This window comes from Dermacentor albipictus, unplaced genomic scaffold (genome assembly GCF_038994185.2).
Source record: "Dermacentor albipictus isolate Rhodes 1998 colony unplaced genomic scaffold, USDA_Dalb.pri_finalv2 scaffold_12, whole genome shotgun sequence".
In the NCBI taxonomy this organism is placed as follows: Eukaryota; Metazoa; Arthropoda; class Arachnida; order Ixodida; family Ixodidae; genus Dermacentor; species Dermacentor albipictus.
The window spans coordinates 8,128,126-8,155,791 of record NW_027225566.1 but is presented as its reverse complement, the minus strand read 5'-3'; the positions used below and the strand labels follow the sequence as shown (position 1 = coordinate 8,155,791).

The 27,666-nt window shown below is 46.7% G+C and overlaps 1 protein-coding gene across 2 annotated transcripts in view; it reads left to right on the top strand.

Moving 5' to 3' along the window:
• Positions 1–27,666, top strand: part of LOC139051574 (uncharacterized) — a 464,967-nt gene that overhangs the window by 421,840 nt on the left and 15,461 nt on the right. For both annotated transcript variants that reach the window (XR_011509431.1, XM_070528543.1), the window contains exon 6: positions 3,591–3,685. Coding sequence is in view for 1 of the 2 variants with exons in the window: in XM_070528543.1 (XP_070384644.1) it covers positions 3,591–3,685 (95 nt within the window). In the remaining variant the exon portion in view is untranslated. The remainder of the gene's footprint in view (positions 1–3,590; positions 3,686–27,666) is intronic.

Sequence of the window (27,666 nt, the reverse complement as noted above, 5' to 3'; positions counted from 1 at the left end):
CCAAGAGCACCGAAAGTCAATCTGTCAGGCGAAGGCGGCCGCGTACCTCTGATGCTGAAGGAGAGAGAAGCCGAAGAGAGGATGAGAGGGGACCACCCCTCAGGCACTGTTCCTGCACGCGACGCACGGCGTAACATGAGCCGCGCACGCAAGCAGCATGCTCCTTGTCGCGCCGGCGCCAGCGGCCACGAGGAAATAAGGCTGGAACTGCGCGTCCCCAGCGAACGCGCGGGCGAATGGCCCACGTCGCGCGTGAACAGGTGATAGGGGTCCAAAAGCGGTCCCCACAGTATGGAGCTGGCATCGTGCTAACTGTCATCTAAGCATCTGACCTTCTCGCTCAATCACTTTCATCCTAAGATAGTGATGTCGCGGTGCCTCTTGCTTGCGCTTCTTGTGTTAGTTCTCTCGATCGCCATGCTCCGGCCCAGTGTTGGACGAAGCGGCATTGGGACGCTCAGCCTTTATTCTTGTCTGCACCAGCCTTTTGTATTCAAACTAAAGTTGTATACATGTGGTCTGAACAATCAGACTCTGACTTTCAAGTTAATAGCGTTCTCGCATAATTCGGAATTTGTGCTGGCTGAGATGACTGAAGCAGGGTTGAAATCTGGGCCAGTTGGTACATACTTAACGAAAAAACCAGTCAAGAACACAAAGGACAAGATTCCTTTGTGTTTTTGACTAGTTTTGTCGTTCATGAGATGACTGTTACGACGATTCTTCTCTCCGAGTAGGCGCTCTTGCCTCATTTGACTCATGGGAACTTCGAACTTCGTACCTTTATCTCCATTAGACTCCATTGTCCCTGCGCCACATGTTTCATCACCATATGCTCTACACATCAACTGGCATGCGAACTTAAAGTTGCAAGAAATCCTGCTCACCTGTTGCTGAATTCCCTCTCGTTCCTGAATCTCCTCCGCGGTGCCGGACTTGGCTGCTGTTGGATCCTCTGGACGGTGCAGGAGGTGACCGTAGGATGGCTTGATTTTCTGTCCATTGGTGCAGTATTTAATGCGGTATAACTTGCCAATTCCTGTCAGACTGCACCAGTGAAGTTTGTTCTTTCATCTTCAAGCCGGCCAAGTCTCTTCAAGGTAATAATCGGCGTCGATGAAGCGGTTTGGGGATAACATACTTGGAGATATAATGCAGTGAAAATATTTATGGAGTCAAATGGAGACCTTGCAGAACAACACTAATGAAGAACACAGAAGTCATCAATTTTTCCTAAGTTAGAGCCTAGGACAACTGTCCCTACATATGACCAACTGAGGCTCACTGTTGAACCCCCAAGTGGCTACGACCCAGACAAGCGTTGCATCTTACGGAGTCTTACCGGTCTCTCAGTTTAGTGATTACAGCCTAGACTGAAAGGAATATGTTCCATAAAGACTTTTAATATACTTCCATAAACAAATAAACAAATAAAAAGGGGAGGTGGTAACCGCTGGCCCGCCTCCATATTGCCCTAGCCAATGAGGTTACAACTGAATTTAAGCTAACCCCGTCTGAGTTGGGCTTGATCTTTTTAGCAGAATTGGTGACTTTCGGCAAGCATCTGGCTCTCTTTCACGTCATAGCTATCTCTCTTATTCCTAGGCTCTACGCGATTCCTCGCTGTATGGGTGCCTCTAATTTTTGTTTGGTCACGCTTCTGCTTAATTAGTCCGGTGGCCCTCTCTCATACAATACGAGAAGTGACGTACACACAGACAATATACAAGCACTCCATCAAAGGAGCGTTTTTGTCGAATCCTATGCTTTCACTACGCAGGCCTCTATGGAGCTTCTGACGACGGGGCTGGCCTTCATTTGGGGAATTCGCACGATCTCTGCGCAGTTCTTAGACCCCGTGCAAACTGCTTGTCGATGTGGTCCTATGCCGTCGGCATTCAGACCTGGCAAAATGTTGGGCAAAATAGTGTCCCCCCCCCTCCCCACCTCTGCTGGTGTCAACGCTCCCGCATGCATGGCTAGGGATCAGTGGGTAATGACCCCTGCAATCCAGGGCTTCACGCACAGTCAAAAACAGTGCCGAGAGAGAAGCCAGAAATTGCTTGTATACTTTTTTTTTCATTGAATTTTTTTTTCATTTATTATACTCCTCAGGGCCAAGAGCATTACAGGGGGGGGGGTGGAGTGGTAAATACAAAAGAATTAGGATGACAAATACACTTGGTTACATGATTGTTTAATAGCACCTCTATATACAATAATAGCTAAGGCTTCACGGAACTGCTCATAATTAATAAGGCCTACAACTTCGGTGGGAAGATGGTTCCAGTCACGTGAGGTTCACGGTAGGAATGATTGTGAAAAACTTTTAGTGTTTCATAACAAAATGCCGACTTTGTACTGATGATCAATGTGACGGGATACGTAAATTTGATGGGGTATGAGGTGATCTCGTAGACTATGATGATGGTACAACTTGTAAAAGAGAGCAATTCTAGACACTTTTCTGCGAGATGCCAGCGATGGGAGGCAACGATTAGATTTTATGTTAGTTATACTCGCTGTGCGGTGGTAGTTAGCAAGAATAAAACGTACAGAGTTATTTGGAACCATCTCGAGGTTAGTGATTAGGTTTTCATGAGCAGTGTTCCATACCGGTGTCGCGTATTCAAGTTTGGGTCGTATTAAAGTTTTATATAAGTGCGTCACGCGGCTCTTTCTGCATGTTTAAGATATGAGCAGCTTAACAGTAATCTGCGCTTCATCTTTCTCGTTTTGGTGCCCCTCCCCAATGCTGAGTAGCGGGCTGAAACCCAATAGTTCAGGCCTGCCTCTCAGCTTTTCTCTCCTGATAGATATCTCTCTCTGCCACAATTGCGTTTTCGGTACAGCGTTTTGCTGCCACGGAAGTTAGGCCTTTGTAGTAGACGGCATCCTTGAAAACGGCGGTATTGTGCTAGACAAGCAAATCGAATTACTGCACAAGAAGGCTGTAGTTCGGGATGGCAAATCGTCTCGTGTTACGCATTGTGAGAGAGAGGGGAAAAGTGAGACAGTTGCCAGCATGCGCGCTCCTTCGCTGACCAGGCTAATGCATGCACTTAAAACAGATTGTTTTTTTCGAACGGTGGGGTATGCGCCACATGCAAACGCGGACGCATTGTATAAACGTCATGCGCTAAGCAATTGGAGATTAGTGTAAGCGTGGCACATGGGGGGGGGGGGGAGTCTGCTGGTAGCAATCATCCTGAGCCGATTAGACGAGGCAATCTCCATGAAGAGAACGCAAATGTGCACGGCGGCACTTACATTTGTACATATATTCTGAGATTACGCGCGTAATTACTAATGACCAGAATTACCTGTGTATTCTGTTACAATAGTATTCGTTGTCGAGCGTCATCAATACTCCCAGGGGTAATCTGCCAACGTTATCACCATGTTTCCTATCCGTAAGCGGTGAATTGTAAGAATATAAAAGAATCCTGTTAAACGAACTCGCCAATTATATTGGATAAGTATTCGCACAGTGGCAAATGTGTGGTTTAGGGCACTCTGAGATAGAATTATGGTACGTATGCAAGTGATTTGTCGTGCATTCACGCTTTCGCTTATCGAACATTGCGCAGCTACGAGCCCGAACTCTTCCCCGGCCTGGTGTACCGCATGGTGAAACCCTGCATCCTGCTCCTTGTTTTCGTGTCCGGGAAGGTGGTACTCACCGGTGAGTATGTACCGTCATCATCGCCATGCATCACCATGTGCCATCATCGCGCCCCGCACCTGATCGAGTCGCGAGCACCGAAGAGAACGCACTCCGGTGCTCGGCTACTATGGTCACCATAGCCGCTTCTCGGCTCGCATCATCACCTTATCTATTTTGTGTAATTGCTGGAACGAATGTTTTCTTACAGTATAAAAGACAGAACTGCCAGTGGCACATATCCGTGAACTTCGGGCGTTTCGCACGCATTTGGACGTTGTCCACCTATACACAATCTTATAAAAGGCTGCGCTACAGCTAGCAACTAATTAATAGTAGGCGCGCGCAAACATTGAAAGTCGCCATTCAATTTCGTAGAATATTGCTTTATTTCGAATAAACCATGTATAAAAACATTTATTCCTGACTCTAGGAAGCCAGTATGGTGAATGTGAAGATTATTCAAAATAATTCTACTGGCACCAGTTTCCGAGCGAATTCACGGGGCCAATAACTTCTCAATGATTTCCATTATTTTTTCTTAGTGTCTCGCTTTTTGGCAGTATATATATGAATTTCTTTTATTATTTGTACAGTGTCCCTATCTTTGCATTCCTTTCAATTTCTATAAATGTTTTACCTCATTTCGTTACGGGAGCAAACACAGCACCATGCCTGTATCCGGTAAGATGATGTAGCCTTGTTTCTTTATTGTCATTGTCCTGGTACCATAGATAACAAAATAATCTTATCAATTGCAAGGCCCTCACTTATCCGGACATATAATAGTGAATGGTAGTACATGCGCATGTCAATGTACAGTCTGTATCAGCTAACTGCTGCCAAGCTTCAACAAGGCGGTGAATAAACGTACGTCCGACGTGTACTTCCAGCTTTCTTTATAGGTGCGTTAGACGGATCAGGCAATGCTTTTATGGAAGTACGTCAGACATTTCTGTTTGGATTTTGCACCTTTCACGTTAGCATGCGTTGACCATAAGCGCGCTGAACAGCTAAATACATGATTCCCTTGCGTCAGATCCTCTTCTGTGTTTGTTGTGGTGTAGCGTGCCTTTTCCTTTGTGGTGTCGCGTGCCTTCTTCGGCACAGCCCGCGTACATCGGTGGGCTCATCGCTGCTGCAACAACTGCCGCATCTGCTTCCGTGACATGGACGTGTGCTTTCACAGCAATAAAAAGAACGGCAGAACCTATTTCACGATTTCTGTCAATTAGTCAGCGATACAGTGTATGGCACTGTCGAAACGAGTTATCGACTGGCATAGCTACCGAAATTAAATTAATTCTGCATGGCTAAGACGTCATTACCTTTCTCATCGTCCTCTTTCGAAAAGAGAGCGCACCGAAGAAACATTTCAACTATTCAGCCAGCGCAAAGAAACTTTCCCCCGTTTCCATGTGATGCCCAGTCAAGGTCCCGAAAAAACAATGACAACTATCTCACCATTCATCGTAGCTAAATGCCTTACCGACACACTAGGTGCTGGCTACAAAGTGACAAAAATGAGCAGTGGCGACCTTCTTGAGGTCCACGACACTCTACAGCATGGCAAACTATCCACTCTCTTAGCATTCCGTCATGTGGCAATCACTGTTACCCCCCATCGATCATTGAACACGTGTTGATGATGATGATTGAAGTTTATTGGCGCAAGGGCATCTAAGGCCAAAGAGCGCCAGGACATGTGTTTTCGTTTAGTAAAATTGTAGGTTTAGTGCTATGACTTAATATAGAGGCTGTATAAAGGCCTACACGTAAGAAAAATCTATAAATAATAGTGAATGAATTCTAAAATTCTGAATATAAATATAAAGTCTTAAATGCAATTGGTTATAGGCACAGATGGTAAATTATTGCAGATTGACCGAGTCCCTTGCTGTACAATTCTTGCTCACGCAAGAAGTGCAAAAGAGCTGAGACATACTTGTGTGCATTAGGTTGTACCTCACCTGTGAGGCACAATCTGATGGTTAGGATGGAATGAGATGATATCTAGAAAGTTAGCTTGTGCAAGATAATTGAGCACTCTTTTAAAGTCAAAGAGTGCATCCTCTGATAAGAACATCGAGGGATGGGGTGGTTTATGGTGTGTGTAGAGTTCCTTAAAATGAGCTTCTCGCTCTCGGTGAAGTTCGGGACATTGAATGAGGACGTGTAGGACGGTTAAAGGGAAGCTGAAGAGTCTGTCGAATTCAATAAGACGCTCATATACGGACGCGGGACCCTTATAAACCATGAAGGTTAAATTTTGGGGGAGATTTTTCACTTAGCAGTGACGCAATCGTCAGTTAAAATTGTGGTGTAGCTCCGTCCCCCGTCGAGTGCCGCGCGCTGCTGCTGACGCTGACGATGCGAGCGGAGACCGGAAACCGCGGCTTAGAGACGTCAACACTGGTGTTCCGCTCCTTCGCAGTCTCCGCGACCGTGCCTGACCGGGCTTATTTCTGCGTGCGTGCCGTCCTAATCTGCTTCGCTCGACCCTACATTCCTTTATTTGTGTGTATGTAGGGGTGGTTGTTGACGTGCGCAACATCAATTGAACTTGTAGGCCGATCATGCCGGCGTTCTGTGCAGCCTACGCTTGCACGAACACCAGCGGCCGCGACGATGTTCCGATGTTCCATTAGTTCCTGCACGACAAGAAGCTTTCAGCTAAGTGGGAGGTTGCTGTGAAGCAAAACAGCTTCAAGCGCTCAAGAACAAGTGTTGTGCTCTAACCACTTCCGTGACGATTACTACCGGAGTTTATCAATAATGCGTGCTCTGGGTTCTCCTAAAAAAAATTGTTAGCACGCTGGATGGACGGTGCATGTTTATCGCCCACCCTTGACACAGGTTTCATCACTAAGCGCCGCGAAGTTTCTATTCGCACGTGTGTTGTGAAACAGCCTGCATGCAGCTACCATACCGCAGTGCAAGCGTAAAGTTTGCATGTGTTGGAAAGCCTGCTCACGTCAAGACGCTGCACTCCCCCTTCTCTCGTACACATAAGAAACCGACCATCTCACGTAGCCGACGGAATTCGCCGGTTACGAGTAGCGTTCGGATGGCGCGCTGGTGAAGGTTCTATACTACACGTGCTACAACAGCCGGTAAACTTTTTCCGCGTTTAAACCGTCTGTGTAGATTGCCGACAGCTTTGGGGCAGCGCACAAATGCTGAAGATCGCATCACCGCTTACGTTCTACGAGGAGGCATGCAGCAACATAACGCTACAGTTGTTTGCCCGGAAACGTACTCACTGGAACGCTGAATGCAGCTTAGCAAAAAACATACTCGCCAAAGAACATTTCCCACACAAGGAGATACTAACACTGCGCCTTCTTTCACGTGGAAAGCAGTGCTTGCACCAGCATTTTTTGCTTCTTGGCGAGGCCGGCTCTTCGCAAACGGCCCGTACATGTAGTATGTACAAGTATGTACGTACGTGTAGTATGTACAAGTATAACCCCTTAGAAGTGATCTTGCACGCGACAGCGACAGCGCTGCAAGCGAGGCGATGGCTGTTGTGTTCACTCGTCGTCTGCAAGCCGAACCATTGTTCACGTCACGTGGAGCCCGTCCAATCACAGGCGAAAACGAGGCGCGCGAGCTGGGCGTATCTGCTGCTGCACTTTTCGTCGAAATAAAATATGTTTGTGCTTTCTTTCACTCAATTTCGATGAGATATTCGAATTCAGAGGGTTCAAAACCACGGCGTACTGCTCTTCACTCATTTTTTTTTTGAAAACCTTTCAGCTTCCCTTTAAGTTCTCACCGCAGCCTGTGCACGTCGGTGGGACAGTTGCAGTAAAGAGGCATTTGTGTGTGTCATAAGTGCGTCCTATTCTGAGACATGCCAGGGTGACTTCTGTGTGTCTATCAAGCTTCAGTGGGAAAGGTTTGGTTAATTTCGGTTTAAGCAGGTAAAGCTTCTTTTCAACTTCCTAGTCCCACTCAGCTTGCCAATGATTATGGAACGCCTTTCGTACCACAGGTTTCATATCTACACCAGGTACCCAGCTTACATCGATTGTATCCCGATGAGCCGTTTCTCCAGCATTTTTGTTCGCCATTTCATTGCCTGCGATCCCAGAGTGGCCTGGCACCCAGCATACAACAATAGCAAGGTTTTGTTTATGCGCTACGTGGATCTGTTTAAGGAGCTGGGTAATTACAGGGTTTCGGCTTGTTTTTCCACAGGACAGGGCTGTGACAACGCTTAGGGAATCTGTTTATATTATAGACTTTTATATCTTGTGCTGTACTATATACTCAGTAGTGATCAGAATACCGTACGCTTCCGCTGTAAAGATGCTGCTATGTTTATGCAAGGTTTCAGTCTTGGAGAAGTTTGGGCCATGGGCTACACATGATACCGAATTTGTAGACATTGAAGAATCAATGAAAAATGCTGTAGATCAGTACTTGTCTTCAAGAGCCATGGAATGTTGCTGGATGAGGGCACTTGGACAACTCTTTTTCTTCAGCTCTCTAAAGGGCAAGTTACAAGTGACAGGACATTGCTCCCAAGGTGGGATGGGTTCGGCATAGTCACTTTCCTGCAGATTTGTGATAACTATTGCAAGTTTTTTCGCAACAGATTTTACCGCTAATGGGAATGGCGGGGCATGAGAAGGCCGGTTTATTTACAACTGATTTGTGGACAGATCATTTATGAGTGCTTTGCATGAATGCTGTTTTAGCGACATCGTTTTGATTGCATAGGTGACTCTGAGATATGTGCGCTGCTAATCTAGTGGACACTGATCCGACTCTACATAGAGACTTTGGACAGGGCTCGTACGAAAGGCACCAAGTGCTAGGCGGATACCTAAGTGATAGATAGGATGGATTAGCTTAAGTGCTGTCATTGAAGCTGACTGATAAACAATACATCCATAGTCTAGGCGTGACAACACAAGGCTTTTAAAAAAAGATAGGAGACAGTGCCTATCTGTTCCCCACGACTGGTGAGATAAAGTCTTTATAAGGTTAATTGTTTTAACACATTTCAGCTTCAACTCTTTTAAATGCTGCATGAAGGTTTGCTTGGTATCGAAGATTACACCCAAAAATGTTTGTTCCTTTCTAACTACCGGGCTTCTCCCATTCATCGTAACGCAAGGGTCAGGACATGCCCCTCTTCGTCGGGAAAACAGCATACAGGTAGTTTTTTCTGCACTTAATTTAAACCCGTTTTCGTCTGCCCACTTGGCGAGCTCATTAACAGTTAGCTGTATCTGGCGTTCACATAGGGACAGATTGTAAGATTTAAAGCTGACTTGGATGTCTTCCACATAGACAGAATAAGACACCATGGATGGTATAACAGAGCGGAGAGAGTTCATTTCAATTAGGAAAAGTGTGCAACTTAGCACTCCTCCCTGTGGTACGCCGTTTTCTTGAACGAAGGTGCGCGAAAGTACACTGCCAATTCTTACGCGGAACTTCCTTTCAGATAGGTAATTCTGCAAGATCTTCAGCATGTAGCCACCAATTCTGTAGCACGCCATGTCTTGCAGAATACCATATCGCCAGGCAGTATCATATGCCTTCTCAAGGTCAGAGAATACAGGTAGACAGTATTGGCTGTGTACAAATGCATCACGTATATATGACTCAAGGAGACCAAGACTATTGGTTGTAGACCATGCACTTCGGAAGCCAGATTGTTGAGGATTCCATGTACTATTATATTCCCAAAAGAACACAAGGCGACGGTTAGTCATTTTTTCAAACACCTTAAGTAAATAGCTTGTGAATGCAATTGGTCTGTAGCTGTTAACGAAGGCAGGGTCTTTGCCGTGCTTGAGTATTGACAGGACTATTGCCTCCTTCCAAGATGAAGGTATATGACTTGTTGCAAAAATCTTATTATAGAGGCCTAAGATGAAGTTTAGGGTCTCACAACGCTGATTCTTGATTATTTCGTATGTTACTGTGTCAGAACCTGGAGCCGAGCTGCCACAAGAGCCTAGGGCAAGCTTCAGTTCATGGATTATTAGTGGTTAGTTGTACCCTTCTGACGACAACTTGGTTGGACGCAGAGGGATATTTTCAGCTATTTTTCATGGTGTAAGAACATTTCGGTATAATTTTCGGAGCTTGATACCATCTTAAAGGGCTCAGCATGGGTGTTTGCTTGATCTTCTATAGTATTGCCAGAGCAAGTGATGAGACGAAAAGGATTTGGATGTTGCCCTTTTAGTTTACGCACCCTATTATACACTTTGCTAACATCCGTGTATGAGTTTATGGAGAATACGTAGCGTGTCCAGCTTTCTCCTTTCAATACTCGGTGGATACGATGGCCATTTGCCTTGCAACGCTTAAATTCTATTTGATTTTTTTGTGGTTGGTAGCGTGAAAATCTATTCCATGCTTTGTTCTGGAGTTTTTTTGCAGTTTCACAGTCTTTGTTCCACCACGGTTTTGGATTTACTTTATCTGTGCAGGACTGAGGTATGCAGTTTTTAGCAGAACAGAGGATATGTTCAGTGATGCAGGTAGTCAGTTCCTCTGCACCTACGTGGTTCATATCTTCCAGGCACAGTTTACATATGTTTCTGAATTGCGACCAGTCTGCACTATGAAGTTTCCACTTTTTGGGGTAAGCTGGTCCATCGTGCCACTTTGTTCTTTCTAGGAGTGTTGGAAAATGATCGCTCCCATATGGATTACTGATACTTCTCCATCCAGGTATGGAAGAAGTGATGCTTACCCTATGGCTAAATCTATACATGAATACGTGTTGTGTGTGGAACTGTAAAAGCTTGGCTCTGCCTTGTTAAATAGACAGGCTCCAGAAGAAAGAAGGAAGTTTTCTATTGCCCGTCCTCTAGCACCACATCTTGAGTCACTCCAGAATGTGCTGTGAGTGCTGAAGTCTCCGATTACTATATACGGTTCGGGAAGCTGGTCAATCAGTTCTTCAAATTCTGCTCTGTCAAACCATTCATCAGGCGATATATATATATATATATATATATATATATATATGGAGCATATAGTTATAAGTTGTTTGAACAATATAGCCCGAACAGCCACTGCTTCAAATGAACTGTGAAGTGATACATGCTGGCATACTACTGACTTTTAGACTATGATTGCCACACCATCTGAAGCATAATTACCATTATTTCTATCTTTATGGAAAATGATGCTCTCTCAAGAAGTTCGTGCGTACAGACTTTCAAAGTGTTTCTTGAACACAGAACAGTCGTGGTTGATATTCCTCTAGTATATCTTTGACATCATCGAGATTGCGAAATAGTCCGCTGGCATTCCATTGAATTATTTCTGTAGCCATGCCGAGGAAGCATTTTGTTGTCTGTGTTCAAGAGTACGCGGTAAAGATAGATAAATATGTATACTATGGCGGTAACCGTTTAAGTTACCGCTCCCTTTCTTTGAACAGTTACAGGTATTTTATCTCGTGTAGTGCGCTCTTGAGAGCGCTGATCTTTCGGCGTCGATGACACCGGGGATTTTCGATCGACCTCCATAACCATCTCGGAGGCGCTGAAACGGGCGTCCCAGGTCGTGGAGTTCGGATTAGCTTTGGGACCTTCGGAACCGGAGTCGGCAGGTCAACTTTCGACGTTGATGGAGAAGCACTTGCTGCAGCCACCAAGGGGGCAGACGGAGTGATTACCGGACCGCTATCGGTGACCAAGGCAGACTCCCGAGGGATTTCTGACGCTGCCTCCCGTCGCGCCACCTCGGGAAAGCTTGTGCGATTTAAGTATGACAGATGTTTCCTTGCTTCGTGAAATGTATTTTCTTTGACCTTTAATGCTATGATTTCTTTTCACCGGATCCCCTTTCCCTCGACACGGCTAAGCTCCTAAGGATTCCCTTTTCCCCGGACACGGCTAAACCGCGCACGGATACACGCGGGAGGGTCCAACCCTCGTCTGAACACGTGTAAAGGAGTCATATCTGATGATCTCTTGAGCATAAGTGAGGAAGAGCTCCTGGAGGGCTGGAAAGAACATAATATGATTCAATACAAAGACTAAATATCAAGCGAGACAACGAAGATATTCCGACTAAGCATCTAATCCTCACCTTTGCATCCAGCGGGCTACCAGGAACCTTAGAAACGGGATATACCTAAATTCGAGTCAAGCCTTACATTCAAAACCCCCGAAGATGCTTCAAGTGTAAGAGATGTGGCCATGGTTTGCAAAGCTGCCGTGGCCGACTGACCTGTGCAGTGTGGCGAACACGAACAAGAATCCAACAACTGTAATGGCACACTCCACTGTCCCAACTGTGACGGTGGACACGCATCATACTCTCGAAACTGTCCAACACGGGAAAAAGAAAAAGACCTAATCACAATGAAAATCAAAGAAAACATCTCATTTCAAGAAGCGCGGAAACTTGTTTCCTTTTTTTCATACCTCAGGGTATGCTGATGCGGCGCGCAAGGGGGCAACGTTGCAGCAGACTCCGGCCCCAGCCCGGCCCACAAAGAGTGTGGTCGCGGCCGTGCCACCAGCCCCCGTGGCGTCAGCAGCCAGCGCTGCTGCGCCGTTCCTGAAGGAGGGCCCATCGACCTCTGGATTGGTGGCCGCCAAGGCCCTACTTTCCGAGGCATGGCCTACGGTGAAAACATCCCGCTCATGTGAGCGGAAGTCCAGCGGCTCCCAAGAGTCGATGGACACAACCTCGAGCCAGACGGCGCAACCAGCGCCTCGGGAGCGGCGCGAATCTCGGGACCCCTCCAAGAACGATAAAACCCGAATCACAGGGCCTGTAAAGGCTCCGTAAATAATTCCTCGAACTCTGCTCCTCTTTACACAAAGCATAAAAACATGAACAATATGGCTACACAAATAATACACTGGAACCTTAGAGGTCTTAGTCTTATTCACAACCTCGATGACCTCTTACACAACTATAACCCAAATGTGCTGTGTGTTCAGGAGACATATCCTAAATGTACACAAATAAACTTCCTTCGTCAGTAAACCATCTACCGTAAAGGCCGTGACGAGGCGAATACCTCCTCTGGCGGTGTAGCAATAGTTGTGGACAAGTCCGTAGCTTGTCATCATGTTGCCCTTCAGCGCCCCTTGAGGCAGTGTCAATTCGAGCAATTCTTTGTATTAAATTGATCACTGTGGGTTGCTTATACATACCCCCTAATTATCACCTCGGCAAAAGCGATTTGTATAACCTAATTGATCAGCTGCCGGACCCCTACAAACTCGTAGGCGATTTTAATGCTCACAACACCATGTGGGGAGACTCGCGATGTGATGCGAGAGGTCGTTTCATTGAAAATTTTCTTGTGAACTCCGGTGCGCGCCTCTTCAACAAGGAGGATACAACGTATTATAATATTCGCCATAATTCATATTCATCAATAAACCTGTCGATCAGCTCTGCAGCAATTTTCTCGGACTTGCAGCGGCATGTATTTAAAAGTCCCTATGGAAGTGACCACTTCCCTGTAATGTTAAATTCAATACGTTAAGATGAGTTCCCCCCACGTACCCCCCGGTGAAACCTAGCCTCCGACGAATGGATTCATTTTAGAGAATCAACTTATTTATCACGAGATTCTATCACTGATTTTAACACAGACGAAGCAGTACCATGTTTTACTTGTTTTATGCTCGACGCAGCTGAAAAGTTCATTCCCGAAACACAAGGTCTCTCTTGTAAAAGACGTGTACCCGGGTGGAACGAGCAGTGCAGACTGGCGTGAAAGAAACAAAACAAAGCGCGGGGTTTTCAGCGTCACTCCCGGACTGCAGAAAACCTCATTGAATTTAAACTGGCCAAATCGTAAGGAAGGCGCACGCGGAGACAGGCAAGGAGGGCTAGCTGGGAAAGGTTTCTCCCGGGCATCACATCCTACACTCAAGAGCCTAATGTTTGGAATGGCGTATGAAAGCTAAATGGACAGCAAATCCACCCATTGCCTTTAGTTGACCCCCAAGGGACTACCTTGGAAGACCAGGCCAACGCTTTGGGTGAACACTTCAAGCATTATCAAGTTCCACACGCTGCACAAGTTCATTCCTCAAGTATACACAAATAGCTGAACTTAAGGCACTGGATCGCAAATGCCATCAGGATGAACCATACAGCCATCCTTTTAATATTGCCGAGCTTAAAGCTGCCTTGAGCACGTGTAGAATATCTGCACCGGGAGCTGATAGAATCATATATGGCATGATTAGAAACTTACGTAGGGACACACAGATGACACACCTGGCACTATTCAACTCTATCTGGGCTGCCGGACACCTCCCATCCTCATGGAAGGAAGCTATTATTATTCCCGTCTCGAAGCTCGGTAAAGACCCTTCCTTGGCGGCAAGTTATCGTCCGATAGGTCTTACAAGTTGCCTGTGTAAACTATTTGAAACAATGAATAATCGTCGACTCATACACGTCCTTGAACTTAACAATATGCTTGATCCATATCAATGTGGGTTCAGAGAAGGACGGTCTACGACTGATCATCTGGTGCGCATTAAAGGAAATATTCGTGATGCATTTGTGCATAAACAGTTCTTCTTATCGATATTCCTGGATATAGAAAACGCGTATGACACAACGTGGTGATACGGGATCCTGCGAGACTTATCGCGAATGGGCATCCGTGGAAATATGTTAAACAAATTAGAAAGCTATCTGTCCAAACATACCTTCCGCGTAAAAATCGGCAATGTATTGTCGCGACCTATGTACAAGAAACTGGTGTACCCCATGGAGGTGTGCTTAGTTGCACGCTCTTATTGTGAAAGTGAACACCCTTCGTGCTCCATTACCGCCAGCCATCTTCTATTCTGTTTACATAGATGATATAAAAATAGGTTTCAAATCCTGCAACCTTGCAGTGTGTGAGAGGCAAGTACAACAGGGCATGAACAAAGTATCTAAATTAGCAGACGAAAACGTATTTCTAGTGAAACCGAACAAAAGTTCTTGTGTGCTTTTCACAAGAAAGAGAGGGCGCATTGAATATCCCAATATGAAAATGTATGGCCAGCAAATCCCTGTGAACAAAGAGCACAAGTTCTTAGGCATCATACTTGACTCTAAACTAACATTTATCCCTCACATAAAGTATCTCAAGGTGAAATGCTTAAAAACAATGAACTTACTGAAAATGTTATCCCATACTACATGGGGCAGTGACAGGAAATGTTTGATGAATCTCCACAAGAGCCTAATTCGATCCCGATTGAACTATGGTACCGTGATCTCTCATTTTGCCACCCCGAGTGCGCTAAAGATGCTAGATCCGCTCTGACTGGCCGACTGGCCACTAACGCTTTCAGAACAAGTCCAGTGGCGTAGCTAGGTCGTCTGGCACCCGGGGCCCATAGGTCTTCTATCACCCCCCCCGTCTGTAGTCGAGGAAGGCGAGGATATCAACAAGTTCCAGGTGACTTCAGACGTATATGACCGCCTCCCCCCCCCCCCCACCCCCACTGGCCCCTTGCACCCGGGGCCCACGGCCCCCCGGCCCCCCCCCTGTTGCTACGCCACTGAACAAGTCCCATTGAAAGCTCATATATAGAATCAAATGAGTGGCCACTCCATCTGCAGAGAACATACATCAGCCAAACATATTTTCTAAAAGTTCGCTCTAATCCTCAACATCCGTGTTTTATTACCGTTAATGATATGACATATGCTACACTCTTTCGCAATCCTCCCTCTGTAAGAGCTTCGATTTTGGAAGAGAGAAAAGTCTAGAGCAAATTGAAATCCCACAAGTTACGCTGGAAGAAGTAAAGAAAGTCTTGAAAGCTATGCAAAGGGGGAAGGCAGCTGGAGAGGATCAGGTAACAGCAGATTTGTTGAAGGATGGTGGGCAGATTGTTCTAGAAAAACTGGCCACCCTGTATACGCAAAGCCACATGACTTCGAGCGTACCGGACTCTTGGAAGAACGCTAGCATAATCCTAATCCATAGGAAACGGGTCGCCAAAGACTTGAAAAATTATAGACCGATCGCTTACTGTCCGTTGCCAGCAAAATATTTGCCAAGGTAATCGCAAATATGATCAGGAACACCTTAGACTTCGGTCAACCAAAGGACCATGCAGGATTCTGTAAAGGCTACTCGACAATTGACCATATTCACACTATCAAGCAGATGATATGCAAATGTGCGGAATATCACACACCCTTATATATAGCTTTTATTGATTACGAGAAAGCGTTTAATTCAGTCGAAACCTCAGCATTCATAGAAGCATTACGGAATCAGGGTGCAGACGAGCCGTATGTAAAATACTAAGAGATATCTATAGCGGCTCCACAGCCACCGTAGTCCTCCATGAAGAAAGCAAAAAATCCCAATAAAAAAGGCGTCAGGCAGGAAGATACGATCTCTCCAATGATATTCACAGCATGTTTACTGGAGGCATTCAGATACCTGGATTGGGAAGAAGTGGGGATAAAAGTTCATGGAGGATACCTTAGTAACTTGGGATTCGCTGATGATATTGCCTTGCTTAGTAACTCAGGGGACCAATTGCAAGGCATGCTCACTGACGTGGAAAGGCAAAGCAGAAGGGCGGGTCTAAAAATTATTCTGCAGAAAACTAAAGTAATGTTTAACAGTCTCGGAAGAGAACAGCAGGCTACGGTAGGTAGGGAGGCACTAGAAGGGGTAAGGCAATACATCTACTTATGACAGGTATTGACCGCAGATCCGGATCATGAGACTGAGACAATCAGAAGAATAAGAATGGGCTGGGCTGTGTTTGGCAGACATGCTCAGATCATGAACAGCCGGTTGCCATTATCCCTCAAGAAGAAAGTGTATAACAGCTGTGTCTTACCAGTACTCAGTGCGGGGCAGAAACCTGGAGGCTTACGAAAAGGGTTCTACCTAAATTGAGGACGACGCAACGGGCTATGGAAAGAAGAATTAGAGGTGTAACGTTAAGGGATAAGAAAAGAGCAGATTGCGTGAGGGAACAAACGCGAGGTAATGACATCATAGTTAAAATCAAGAAAAAGAAATGGGCATGGGCAGGACATATAATGAGGAGGGAAGATAACCGGTGGTCATTAAGGGTTACGAACTGGATTCCAAGGGAAGGGAAGCGCAGTAGGGGATGGCAAAAAGTTAGGTGGGCGGATGAGATTAAGAAGTTTGCAGGGACAACATGACCACAACTAGTACATGACCGGGGTAGTAGGAGAAGTGTGGGAGAGGTCTTTACCCTGCAGTGGGCGTAATCAGGCTGATGATGATGATGATTATATGAGATCAGTTGCGGGGAAACAGGATAAGCTTAAAATCAAGGTTATGAATTTATTTTATTTATTTATTTGTTCACAGTACCCCTAAGGGCGCTCGTGCTACGGTATTACATAGGAGGGGGGGACAGAAACATGAAATATACAAAGAAATAAAACTACAGTACAGTAATGTACAGTACGTTGATGCTATTTCCGAAAAATGAACTCCATGCGAATATGTCAAGTGGGCAACTTACGCAGGACGTGCAGAAGCAGAGTCGCATTACTAAAGCGCACCGCAGAGTCCAGAAGGCACTACGAAAGCGGTCGACCATCAAATCAACACTTCTGTGCCCGCACCGTAAACTTTTCGGCTATGCTATTGCTAGAGGTCGCGGATTTGATCCCAATCGCGGCAGCCGCATTTCGACGCGGGCGAAATACAACACGAACGTGCACACAAGTTTTCAGATGCGTTAAAAGACATCACGGTGTGAAAATTAATCTGGAGTCGGCCACTACGGCGTGCCTCATCACACGAGGGTTGGACCCTCCCGCGTGTAGTCGTGCGTGGCTTAGCCGTGTCTGGGGAAATTGCGATCCTGGGCGATGAGCCGATGCTGAGTGTTAGGACCTTAAATGCCCCCCCCCCCCCTCCGGTGGAGGCAACACACTTCTTCGGCCGGGGCTTTACATAGACGGCACCTCCAGACTGACCCACCTAGGGGAAATCAACAGTCGCCTTTTCCTGTCCTCTTCAATCTTCGTCTTTCTCTCCCCCTTTTTCAAATTGCCTGTCTTCTCTTCACTTCTTATTCCTTATTTCCTGGCGGCACAGGTTAAGCGTGTGTAACATATTCACTCGTGGGAATATATAATAGGTTATAGCGGCGATACATGGCTGCCGTACGCAGGTATTCTTCCAATCTTGTATGCCCTTGTTGGGCTCGGTGGTGGGTGGCTACCATCATCGCCGAATTTCCACCACTACCTGATCGCTCTGTGAAGAGGGGGCGCACCGATGAAAAATTCACGATTTTCCTGCAACCAAAACAATCTTTTCCCAAGTATCATGTTGTACATAGTCAGCACGATATCAAACCAGTCAGAATATCTCATGGAATATCTCATGGAAGCAATTGGCCCAGGCCATAAAGTAACGAAGATGGGAAGTGGCGATCTTCTTCTCAAACTTCACGACAAAGTACAGTATGACGGACTCTCGAACGTTGTTGTATTAGGGGAAATTTCCGTCTCAGTGGGCCCACACAGGTCAATGAACACAGTGTGCGGGGACGTCTCGAAAGATGATTTCTCGAACTGAATGAACGCAAACTACTTCAAGGATCGCAAGACCAGAACCCAGCGAAAGTGCAAATGATAATATTGAGGCGAGATGACAAGCCAATACCTACCAAACACAGAATTATTATTTTCGGAACCAGCAACCTACCTGAAACAATAGAAACCGTTTACCGTATGCTTCGCGTGAGGCCGTTTATTCTAAATCCACATCGATGCTTCCAGTGTCAGCGCTTGGGGCATGGGTCGCAGAACTGCAGAGGACGTGCTGCTTGTGCTAAGTGTAGTTCTTCTGAACACGCTTCTGACATCTGTACTTCAACTAACCAATGTACCAGCTGTGAAGGAGATCACCGCGCCAACTCGCGATTGTGCCGCTCGTGGAAAGAAGAGAAACAGATCATAAAACTGAAAATAAAACTCAACCTATCTTTTCCAAAGGCATGCAAGCATTTCTTACTAGACAATCAATCCAGTCCTTCCAACACCGATCTGGCGCGCCCGGGGGCAGCGCCACATCCATCGGCGGCCGCCGAAGTCACAGGGAGCGTGATGACGCTTACGTCAGCAGCCCCCCCGGGCAGGAGCAGCCAGTGCTCTTCCTCGCCCAGTCAAGAAGGACAAGCAGACCTTCGAGCCTGCCAGTCCCAGGGCCACGGCCCGTGCACAGAAGCTCGACAAACCCCTGAGTGTGCACGCCGAGCGGACATCATTCACCGCCTCTGAAGAGGCGATGGAGGCAACCAACATTCCTCCGGTGTCCCAGACACCGAAGGAATGTCGTAGCTCCATGGAGCGTGCCGGAAAAAAAAAGAAAAATCCCGTATCACGGGGCCTAGAAAGGTCTCGTGCGCTAACTCGAACTACATCTCTCGACACACAGAACCAAACACTTTCAATATCGCTACTCAAGATATGCATTGGAACGCCAGAGGTCTACTCCATAATCTGGATGACATAAAGGAACTCCTACACAAATTGAATTCAAGAGTGCTGTATGTGCAAGAGACACACCTCAATTCTACACACACAAACTTTCTGCAGCAACACGCCATTTACCGAAAAGACCGCAGCGACACTCTCGCCTCATCTGGCGGCGTCACCATAATAGTTGATAAGGGTGTCGCCTGCCTGTATTTAAAGCTGCAAACGCCCCTTGAGGCAGTTGCAGTCAGAGCAGTGGTTTTTTACTAATCTGCTGACAATTACATCATTATATATCCCGCCCAACAGTCAACTCTCTAAAATTGAACTTGAAAGCCTTATTGCACAACCTCCGAAGCCCTACATTGTCGTTGGTGACCTAAATGATCATCATGCCTTGTGGGACGACTCTCGATGTGATGCCAGAGGGTGTCTGATTGAAATTTCCTCTTAAGTACAGGCGCGTTTGCTAAATAAAAAAGAACTAACTTTTTAGAGCATCGTAAAAAAACATTTTCATGTATCTATTTAACCATTGCATCAAGTACAGTCGTGCCATACTTGGAGTGGGAAGGGCATAAGGATCCATACAGGAATGACCATTTCCCTATTACTTTAAAATTAAGAAAACACGACAGTTGCTCTCCACGTGTGCCCCAGCGGAAAGTTGACTCGGCGAACTGGCAGCGATACAGAGCTGACCTATACCCGCCGTGCTTGCTCAGTGGCTATGGCGTTGGGCTGCTGAGCTCGAGGTCGCGGGATCGAATCCCGGCCACGGCTAGCGCATTTCGATGGGGGCCAAATGCGAAAACACCCGTGTACTTAAATTTAGGTGCACGTTAAAGAACCCCAGGTTGTCGAAATTTCTGGAGCCCTCCACTACGGCGTGCCTCATAACCAGAAAGTGGTTTTGGCACGTAAAATCCCATAATTTTAATTGAAGAACTGAGCTATTTGACCTGGGGTGACGTCGGTACGCTTAGTATTGATGAAGTGTCATATTTAACCGCATTTATGGTCGACGTAGTGTCAATATATATCCCGCAAACAAATGCGTCGCTTATTAAACAAAGTGTTCCCTGATGGAACGATGAATGTAAGGAAGCGCGAAAGAAACAGAATACGGGTTGGAATGACCTCCGTGACCCTCCGACAACCGGAAACCTTATCAGCTTTAAAAAAATAAAATCGGAATGTAGAAGAACACGCCGCCGCACCAAATGGGACAGTTGGCAAAAATTTATTTTCGGCATTAGTTCGTATACAGACGTAAGAAAAGCCTGGAACAAGGGTAAACAAATTAAAAGGCCGCGAAACTCATCTTCTACAATTAGTAAACACACAAGCAGACACTCTTGAGGACCAGGCTGATTGTCTAGGAGCACATTTCAAGCACATGTCATTACACAAATACATTGCTAATATACCTGCGACAAGCAGAGCAGCTGACTCTGTTTTGGAAAGGCACATCCAATGATGTAGTTCCAGGCTTCATTGAACTGCTGCAACATGTCCGCTCCAGAAAATGACAGAATAATCTGTGAGATCATCAGACACACCCTGTAACCGAAAAAAACACTACGGTGACTCTTCAATTTCACGTTCTCCGCCGGCTACATTCCGTCCGCCTGGAAAGAAGCATTCGTAATCCCTATTCTTAAAAAGGGTAAGGACACTTCCTCATCCAACAGTTATAGACGTATGGCGCTGACAAGTTGTCTATGCAAACATTTTGAGAAAATGTTTAACTGTCGCCTCATCCACTTTCTTGAAAGCAACAAGGTGCTCGATCCCTTACAGTGCGGTTTCAAGGAGGGTAGATCCACAACAGGTCACTTTGTCCACATCCAGACAAATATCGGTGATGCCTATGTCCACAAACAATTTTTGTTGTCAGTATTTTTTAGATACGGAGAAGGCAAACGACACAACGTGTGTATATGTTTATATGTGGATGACATCCAGGTAAGTTTCAATCATGTTATCTAAGTATCTGCGAGCGTCAAGTATAGCTTAACATAGATAAATTACCTAGGTGGGCGGACGAAAACGGTTTTAGGCTAAACCCTCAAAAAAGTAGATGCGTCCTGTTCTCTACCAAGTGAGGCTTACTGGTGGACGCCGCTATAGATCTAAATGGAGAACGGCTGCCTGTGAGCCATGAACACAAATTTCTAGCGATCCTTTTAGACAGTGCGCTAGCTTTTGTACCACACTTGAAGTACCGTAAGGCAAAGTGCCTCAAGACTATGAATCTGCTGAAGCTCTTGTCACGCACATCTTGGGAAAGCGACAGGAGTCGCCTTATAACGTTCTACAAAAGTCTAATATTAACACGGCTTGACTACGGAGCAATACTGGACCTAGTGCTCTGCAAAATCTAGATCCTATTCACCACTTAGGCATCCGCCTTGCTACAGGCGCCTTTAGGACTAGCCCTGTGCAAAGCCACTACGTCGAGAATAACGAATGGCCGTTGTACTACCAAAGGACATATTTAGCTTTCTCCTACGCCCTGAAAGTTAACTCAGATATTAAACATCCTTGTCATTTTACCATTTGCGACTTGTCCACTGCTAGGCTGTTTCGTAACAGCCAAGCCACTAGGCCTTCTCTGTGCCCCCGATTGAAAGCACTCTCAGAAAAAACAGGGGTCCCTCTTTTAGAGAATGTCGTAGTGCTTCCTACACGGCTACACATTGGATAGTCTGCCACTCCCAAGGCGGTTGCCTTGGGAGTGGCAGACTATCCAATGTGACATCTCTTTCCTAGAAATGTCGAAACAAGCCCAGAAGGCACACATATATTCGCATTATCTGGAACCTAATGAGAAGTATTCCTGTGATCTATTTTACACAGATGCTTCGAAATATCCTGCTGATGTTGCTTATGCATCACTGGGACTCTCATTTTCAACATCTGGATCATTAAACCCATGCATTCGTATCTTTACAACGGAAGCATACGCTATACTTAAGGCTATTCACCACATAAGGCTCACAAATGTCTCTAGGGTTATTGTCTTCACCGACTCATTAAGTGTAGTGAGAGCCCTAATTAGTCTAATCAGTGCACGTACAGACAGAATAGCGGGAACTTGACAGGTTTAAGCTTCGCCACATTGCACGGTTGGAACTCCGCATGTTGCATGTAATGCAAAGGCCGTACAATGAAATATCTCCACAAAGCCTAATTAAATGAAAAACGAAGTATCTCAACTTCTCTCCATTCACAAAAGCGCCCTTGAAGTGATAAGTGATTACCTGCTTCCAACTCTTGTTTAGGCCACCAACAACGAATACCAGTACCTGGTCTGCTGATTGGTCAGTTTCAGGAAGCGTCGTCTTGCCAAGAAAGCCATCATCCCTTCGATCTAGCTCGATACCCTTACGGATCTCCATTTCGTCCATAAGAAAACGCAACCTTCTTCGATGTGAGACATCTCCGCCGCTTTAACTTTCATCATGCTGATGATCTCAGTCAAGACGCCAGGCTTAAATGACAGGTGCTGCAATCGTCTGCAAAGCGTTCTGCGTGACGGAAGAGGGCTGCCTTGTTCTAAATGCAAGTCATATCCAGCAGAGCCACACGGAAACTTGAGCTGCAATGCTTTCATTATAGTTTCTTCAATCCATGCGCTGCCTTTCCGGCTTTTTCTTTCCAAGGCAGCCTTTTGTTCTTGGTTCAAAAACTTTAGGTTTTGGTAACTCTTCTTCCAGTTTTTCTGGTAGTTGTCTTCATCTACTTTTTCACTGACAGAAGCTTTCATGCCATTCAGTGTTTTTCTTTTCCATGTCTTGCAGAGCCTTTCGTAGCTCACATGCCGAAAGCGATATGTCTTCATTGCACTCACGCTCAACTGCAGTGTCTTCCAAAGAGGAGATACTATCTCGACTCACTTCTACAGTGTCGTCAAGGTGAACTTTTGGAACAATACTTGTGGAAGGATTGTTCTTTTCCGTACCAGAAAGTACACATGCGGCAAGCCGCCTCGCAGGAGGCCTTCTTAGCTTAGGCCGAACTGGAATGAAAAGAACAAAAACCATTCGTTGTATTGCGTCCACTAAAGATTGCGAATATAATATGCCACAGTACAATTATTACTCACGTCAAAATTGAAACGGCGTGGGCAGGGCTGCTGACTTTAACTGATGGCGCCCATCCCGTCGATTTCTCTCGTACTGGTCCTCTTCAAAGTGTTTTTAAGTACAATTAAAACAACAAAAGTAATTATCGACCTTTAAATTGATGTGGAAGAATGCCTTATAAACAAAGAGCACCCATTAGAGTGCTTAAAAACAAATTTTTGCAGAAGTAATGCTGTATTACCTCGCTTCACACGTTTCGAAGAAATGCACAGACACCATGCCAGAAAGTGCCGAAACATTTTAGTCCCATGATGCCCTTTAACTCTACTACACCTGGGCATACCGTGCACAGGCATTTAAAGACCGTCACAGTACCCACTACGATCGGGAATGAGCACGAATGACCATCGGCTTATGCGCACCACGCTACAAGTACATATATACAAGTCTAAAAAATTAACCACGTAATGTAACACCCAGAGATCCGCAAGGTATCTGCAGAGAAATCCGAGAAAATCACAATGCTTCACTCGCCACGCACACAACAGCCGCTCTGTCAAGACGAAGCAGTGCGTTCTTTGGTCTCAAATACCCAGTATTGAAAAAGAAAAGAAAAAAAATCAAGAGAGACACGATGTGCGCTTCCCGTGAAAAAGTAAAATATGGGGTTTACGTGACGATACGTGGCTTATTTAAGACTATTTCGCGGCTAAGCATCTTCGTCAGTCCTTAAAATCAGGGTACTACTCGCATAAACTGCGCCGATCAAAAGAAAAAAAGCCTATGCGACGCGCACTCGCAAACCATGTGCTACTCAGACAGCATCGGTGCAGTGCTTAGTTCGTGAGCCAACGTAGGCAAGTGAGCGGCGATCAGAGAATTCTTCCTTATTTAAATGAAAAACACGGCGCGGTAGACTAAACCTTGTCGACATTTACTTCGCATATGTAAGAGCTATCTGTTGACTTCCAGTGATCCCCTTTTACTTGGACTTCCCATCTCTTCCTTCGCTCTGGGTCCCGGGCGAAACGAAAACAACGAAGTCATTGACGTGTTGATCCGGCGCACTTGAGAACATAACAGCCCGTCATGTCGGCTCGATGCCCTTGACAAGCTTGTCAGTCATGCGGCTGAATAATTGATTGTCCAGCAAGAAGAAGCATCAGCGAAGCATCCGCGTGCACTGTGCCTCGAACTAACCACTGGCACCAAGCAATCGGAACGGATCGCTGTGATTCAAGATGGCGTCGCAACGACAAAGCGGCGGCAGGGGGGGGGGGGTGGTCAGTGGATGGCGCTACGCTTAACTGCGGCGCTGGCATCGAGTCACCCTACCGGAGGTGGTGTGGTCTCCATACGAGACGTTCATTTGAGGGATCGCCAGCCGTTCTTGCGCATGCGCAAGCAAGAGCGGGCGCGAGAGCGAAAATGTGGAAGCTTTTGCTCCTTAAATATGATTGTGCCTAGGCACTACGGAGGAGGTTTCTTAGCGCGTGTTGTAGGCGTCTGTCCCTAGACGTGCCGGCATTGCGAATTGGTGTCGAGTTTACGCTCGGACGCAAACTGCCGGCGCGGTAAAATTGGTGAAGCAGCAGGCACGGACGCTAGATGTGGCGACCGCTGAGTCGGCCAGGCTGTCGCGCACCTGCGGCGCCTGTGCTAAGTCTTTCGTAGCGGATCATAGCTTGCGACCGTAGTAGAGCCCGGAGGGCATATATTGGAAATCAAGAAGGCAGAGTGGCTTAGCAACCGCAGTTGAACGCAAGTGGGTGAAAGGCCGCCGGTGACGATGACTGTCTCAGCACCAGCGCCGCAGGCACGAGAAACTCTGCCCGACGCATTCAGACGCAAAGTTCTGACTGGTGTTGCAGAAGTCGCGGGGCGCGGTAGTGGTGAACTTATCGTCACAAGTGGCGGCTGGACGTAATTATATTTATTCTATCGTGTTTTTTACTGATGACACGTTGTTTCACAACGTGTCATCATTTCGTATTATTGGCAGCACCTCCAGGACACCAAAGCGGCTAAGGGGACACCAGAGCTAGAATCCGACCCGGTCCATGGTGCGCGTGCTAGGGGTGCATAAGATAGGCTCTCCGCTGTCGCGGACAGCCAATGTTTTATGCGAAAACCTCTGACACGCTTCGGCCACGACGGCCCCAGACCACGGGGCACCCTGCTTACCCTTGGGTGCCCCGGAGATCTTACACTGCCTGCTTTATTATAACCTCAGGTGCTCTCGTGAGGCCTGGTTGGCGGTTACATGTGCCCTCCTGGAGCAGTGCTTGGAAGAAATCCAATCTATCGTCGCGACTAAAAAGCGACCCGCGACTTATACAATACCAGTCAGAACCTTGCTCCTTCAGACACAGTGATCACCATATGGGAAGTATGTGCCCACTGCCTCACCGCGCGGTGTTAGGGTTGGCGTCTGACACCACCTGGCGACAGGAATTTCGCCCGACCTTCTACCAGGATTCGTCGAAATGAGGCTTGACGTCTCCTGCGATGGTTAACGTCACGCACCTTGCCCACAAAGGGCCTTCTACCACCCGACCTTCTACCACCCGGATTTCTACCACCCGGCCTTCTACCACTCGGCCTTCTACCAGGATTCGTCGAAATGAGGCTTGACTTCTCCTGCCATGGTTAACGTCACGCACCTTGCGCACAAAGGGCCTTCTACCACCCGACCTTCTACCACCCGGCCTTCTACCACCCGGCCTTCTACCAGGATTCGTCGAAATGAGGCTTGACTTCTCCTGCGATGGTTAACGTCACGCACCTTGCGCCCAAAGGGCCTTCTACCACCCGGCCTTCTACCAGGATTCGTCGAAATGAGGCTTGACTTCTTCTGCGATGGTTAACGTCACGCACCTTGCGCACAAAGGGCCTTCTACCACCCGGCCTTCTACCAGGATTCGTCGAAATGAGGCTTGACTTCTCCCGCGATGGTCAACGTCACACACCTTGCGCACAAAGGGCCTTCTACCACCCGGCCTTCTACCAGGCTTCATCGAAATGAGGCGTGACTTTTTCTTTCCTTGCTCGGTAATGCCAGAGGAGGAGGGGCCCTCTCTCTGTGACTGTCACGTGACATCAACGGAAGCAAGATCCCACCCACACTTGTAGAGAGCCTATTTAAGGGGCTCCGAAATGTACTTTTATATACTTCATGCATTTCTTATTTTCTTTCATCTACCTTTGAATAAACTCATTTCTTATTTTATTGATACTGCAATCCCCACCGGGATTTTAGCAGGGTGGGTTACAATACATGAGAGAAAATACAACATAATGGCAAACGAAATATATGTACATGCCTAGGTCACAGTCAAGAACCGTCACAGTGAACCGTGCAAGTTTCGCACTAGCAAATCGTCTCGCCCTCGCTTGGTCCCCATGGTCTACCGGATGCCTGCAGCTCGCCGATAACGCCATGCTACCCAATAAGTAACGTCGGTCGAGCTTCGATAGGCAGGCGCCACTACTTCTCGGCAGCAGTACGATACGCTACCCTGGAGTACGCAACAAACTTACTGGCAGCGATTGGGATACGCAATCCTGGAGACCCCAGCTTGGACGACAACTACGAGATCGTAGCCTTTTCGTCCTGGCGACAACGTTCGGAAGGAAGGTGTCTGGATCATGACTGCATATGGTGAGTGCACGGCTTTTCTTCACTGAGATATCACTTGGCTTTTACGTATTTTTGGGAAAGTACATAGCAATGATTTTTCTTTACACCGTTGATGGAAGTTTGAGTACGTCAAGGTTGTATAGAGGGAAGGTTTAGCAGCATTAAGGGCAGCCATGAACTTGAACGCACTAAAGAAGCCGGAATCGTTGAGCTTGGTCAAAGAGTTGGGCCTCCAAATTTCCGAATCAAAGAGAAAGCCGGAGATCATTGAGGCGATCGAAGCGACCGGGGCAGACGACAAGTTACTGACGGAATGCCTAGAGAACATTAAAGAGAAAGAGGAAGAGCGTAAGAGCCTAGAGGGAAAGGAAGAGCGTAAGCGCCTAGAAGTAAAAGAGGAGCGTGAGCGGGCTGCACGTGAGGCAAAAGAGGAGCGCGAGCAGGTAGCACGTGAGGCCAAAGAAGAGCGAGCCGCGCGTGAGGCCAAAGAAGAGCGCGACCTCGAAATGAAGCGCCTAGAGATTGAGCTCTTGAAAGCTCGAAATTCTGAAAGACCTAACACAGAGGCACGCGAAAGTGAACGCAGAATGGCAGACTTGACGGCACCCTACGCAGTAGGAGGGGACATAGGTCTTTTTCTGGTACAGTTTGAGCGCACGTGTGAGAAGGCAAAATTCGCGAGAAACACGTGGCCGCAACGCTTGCTTACGTTGCTGCCACGGGAGGTAGCTGATATTATCGCCCGCATGGGGAAAGAAGAAGCAGAGGACTTCGATGAAGTCAATGCAAATCTGCTTAAAAAGTACAGATTATCA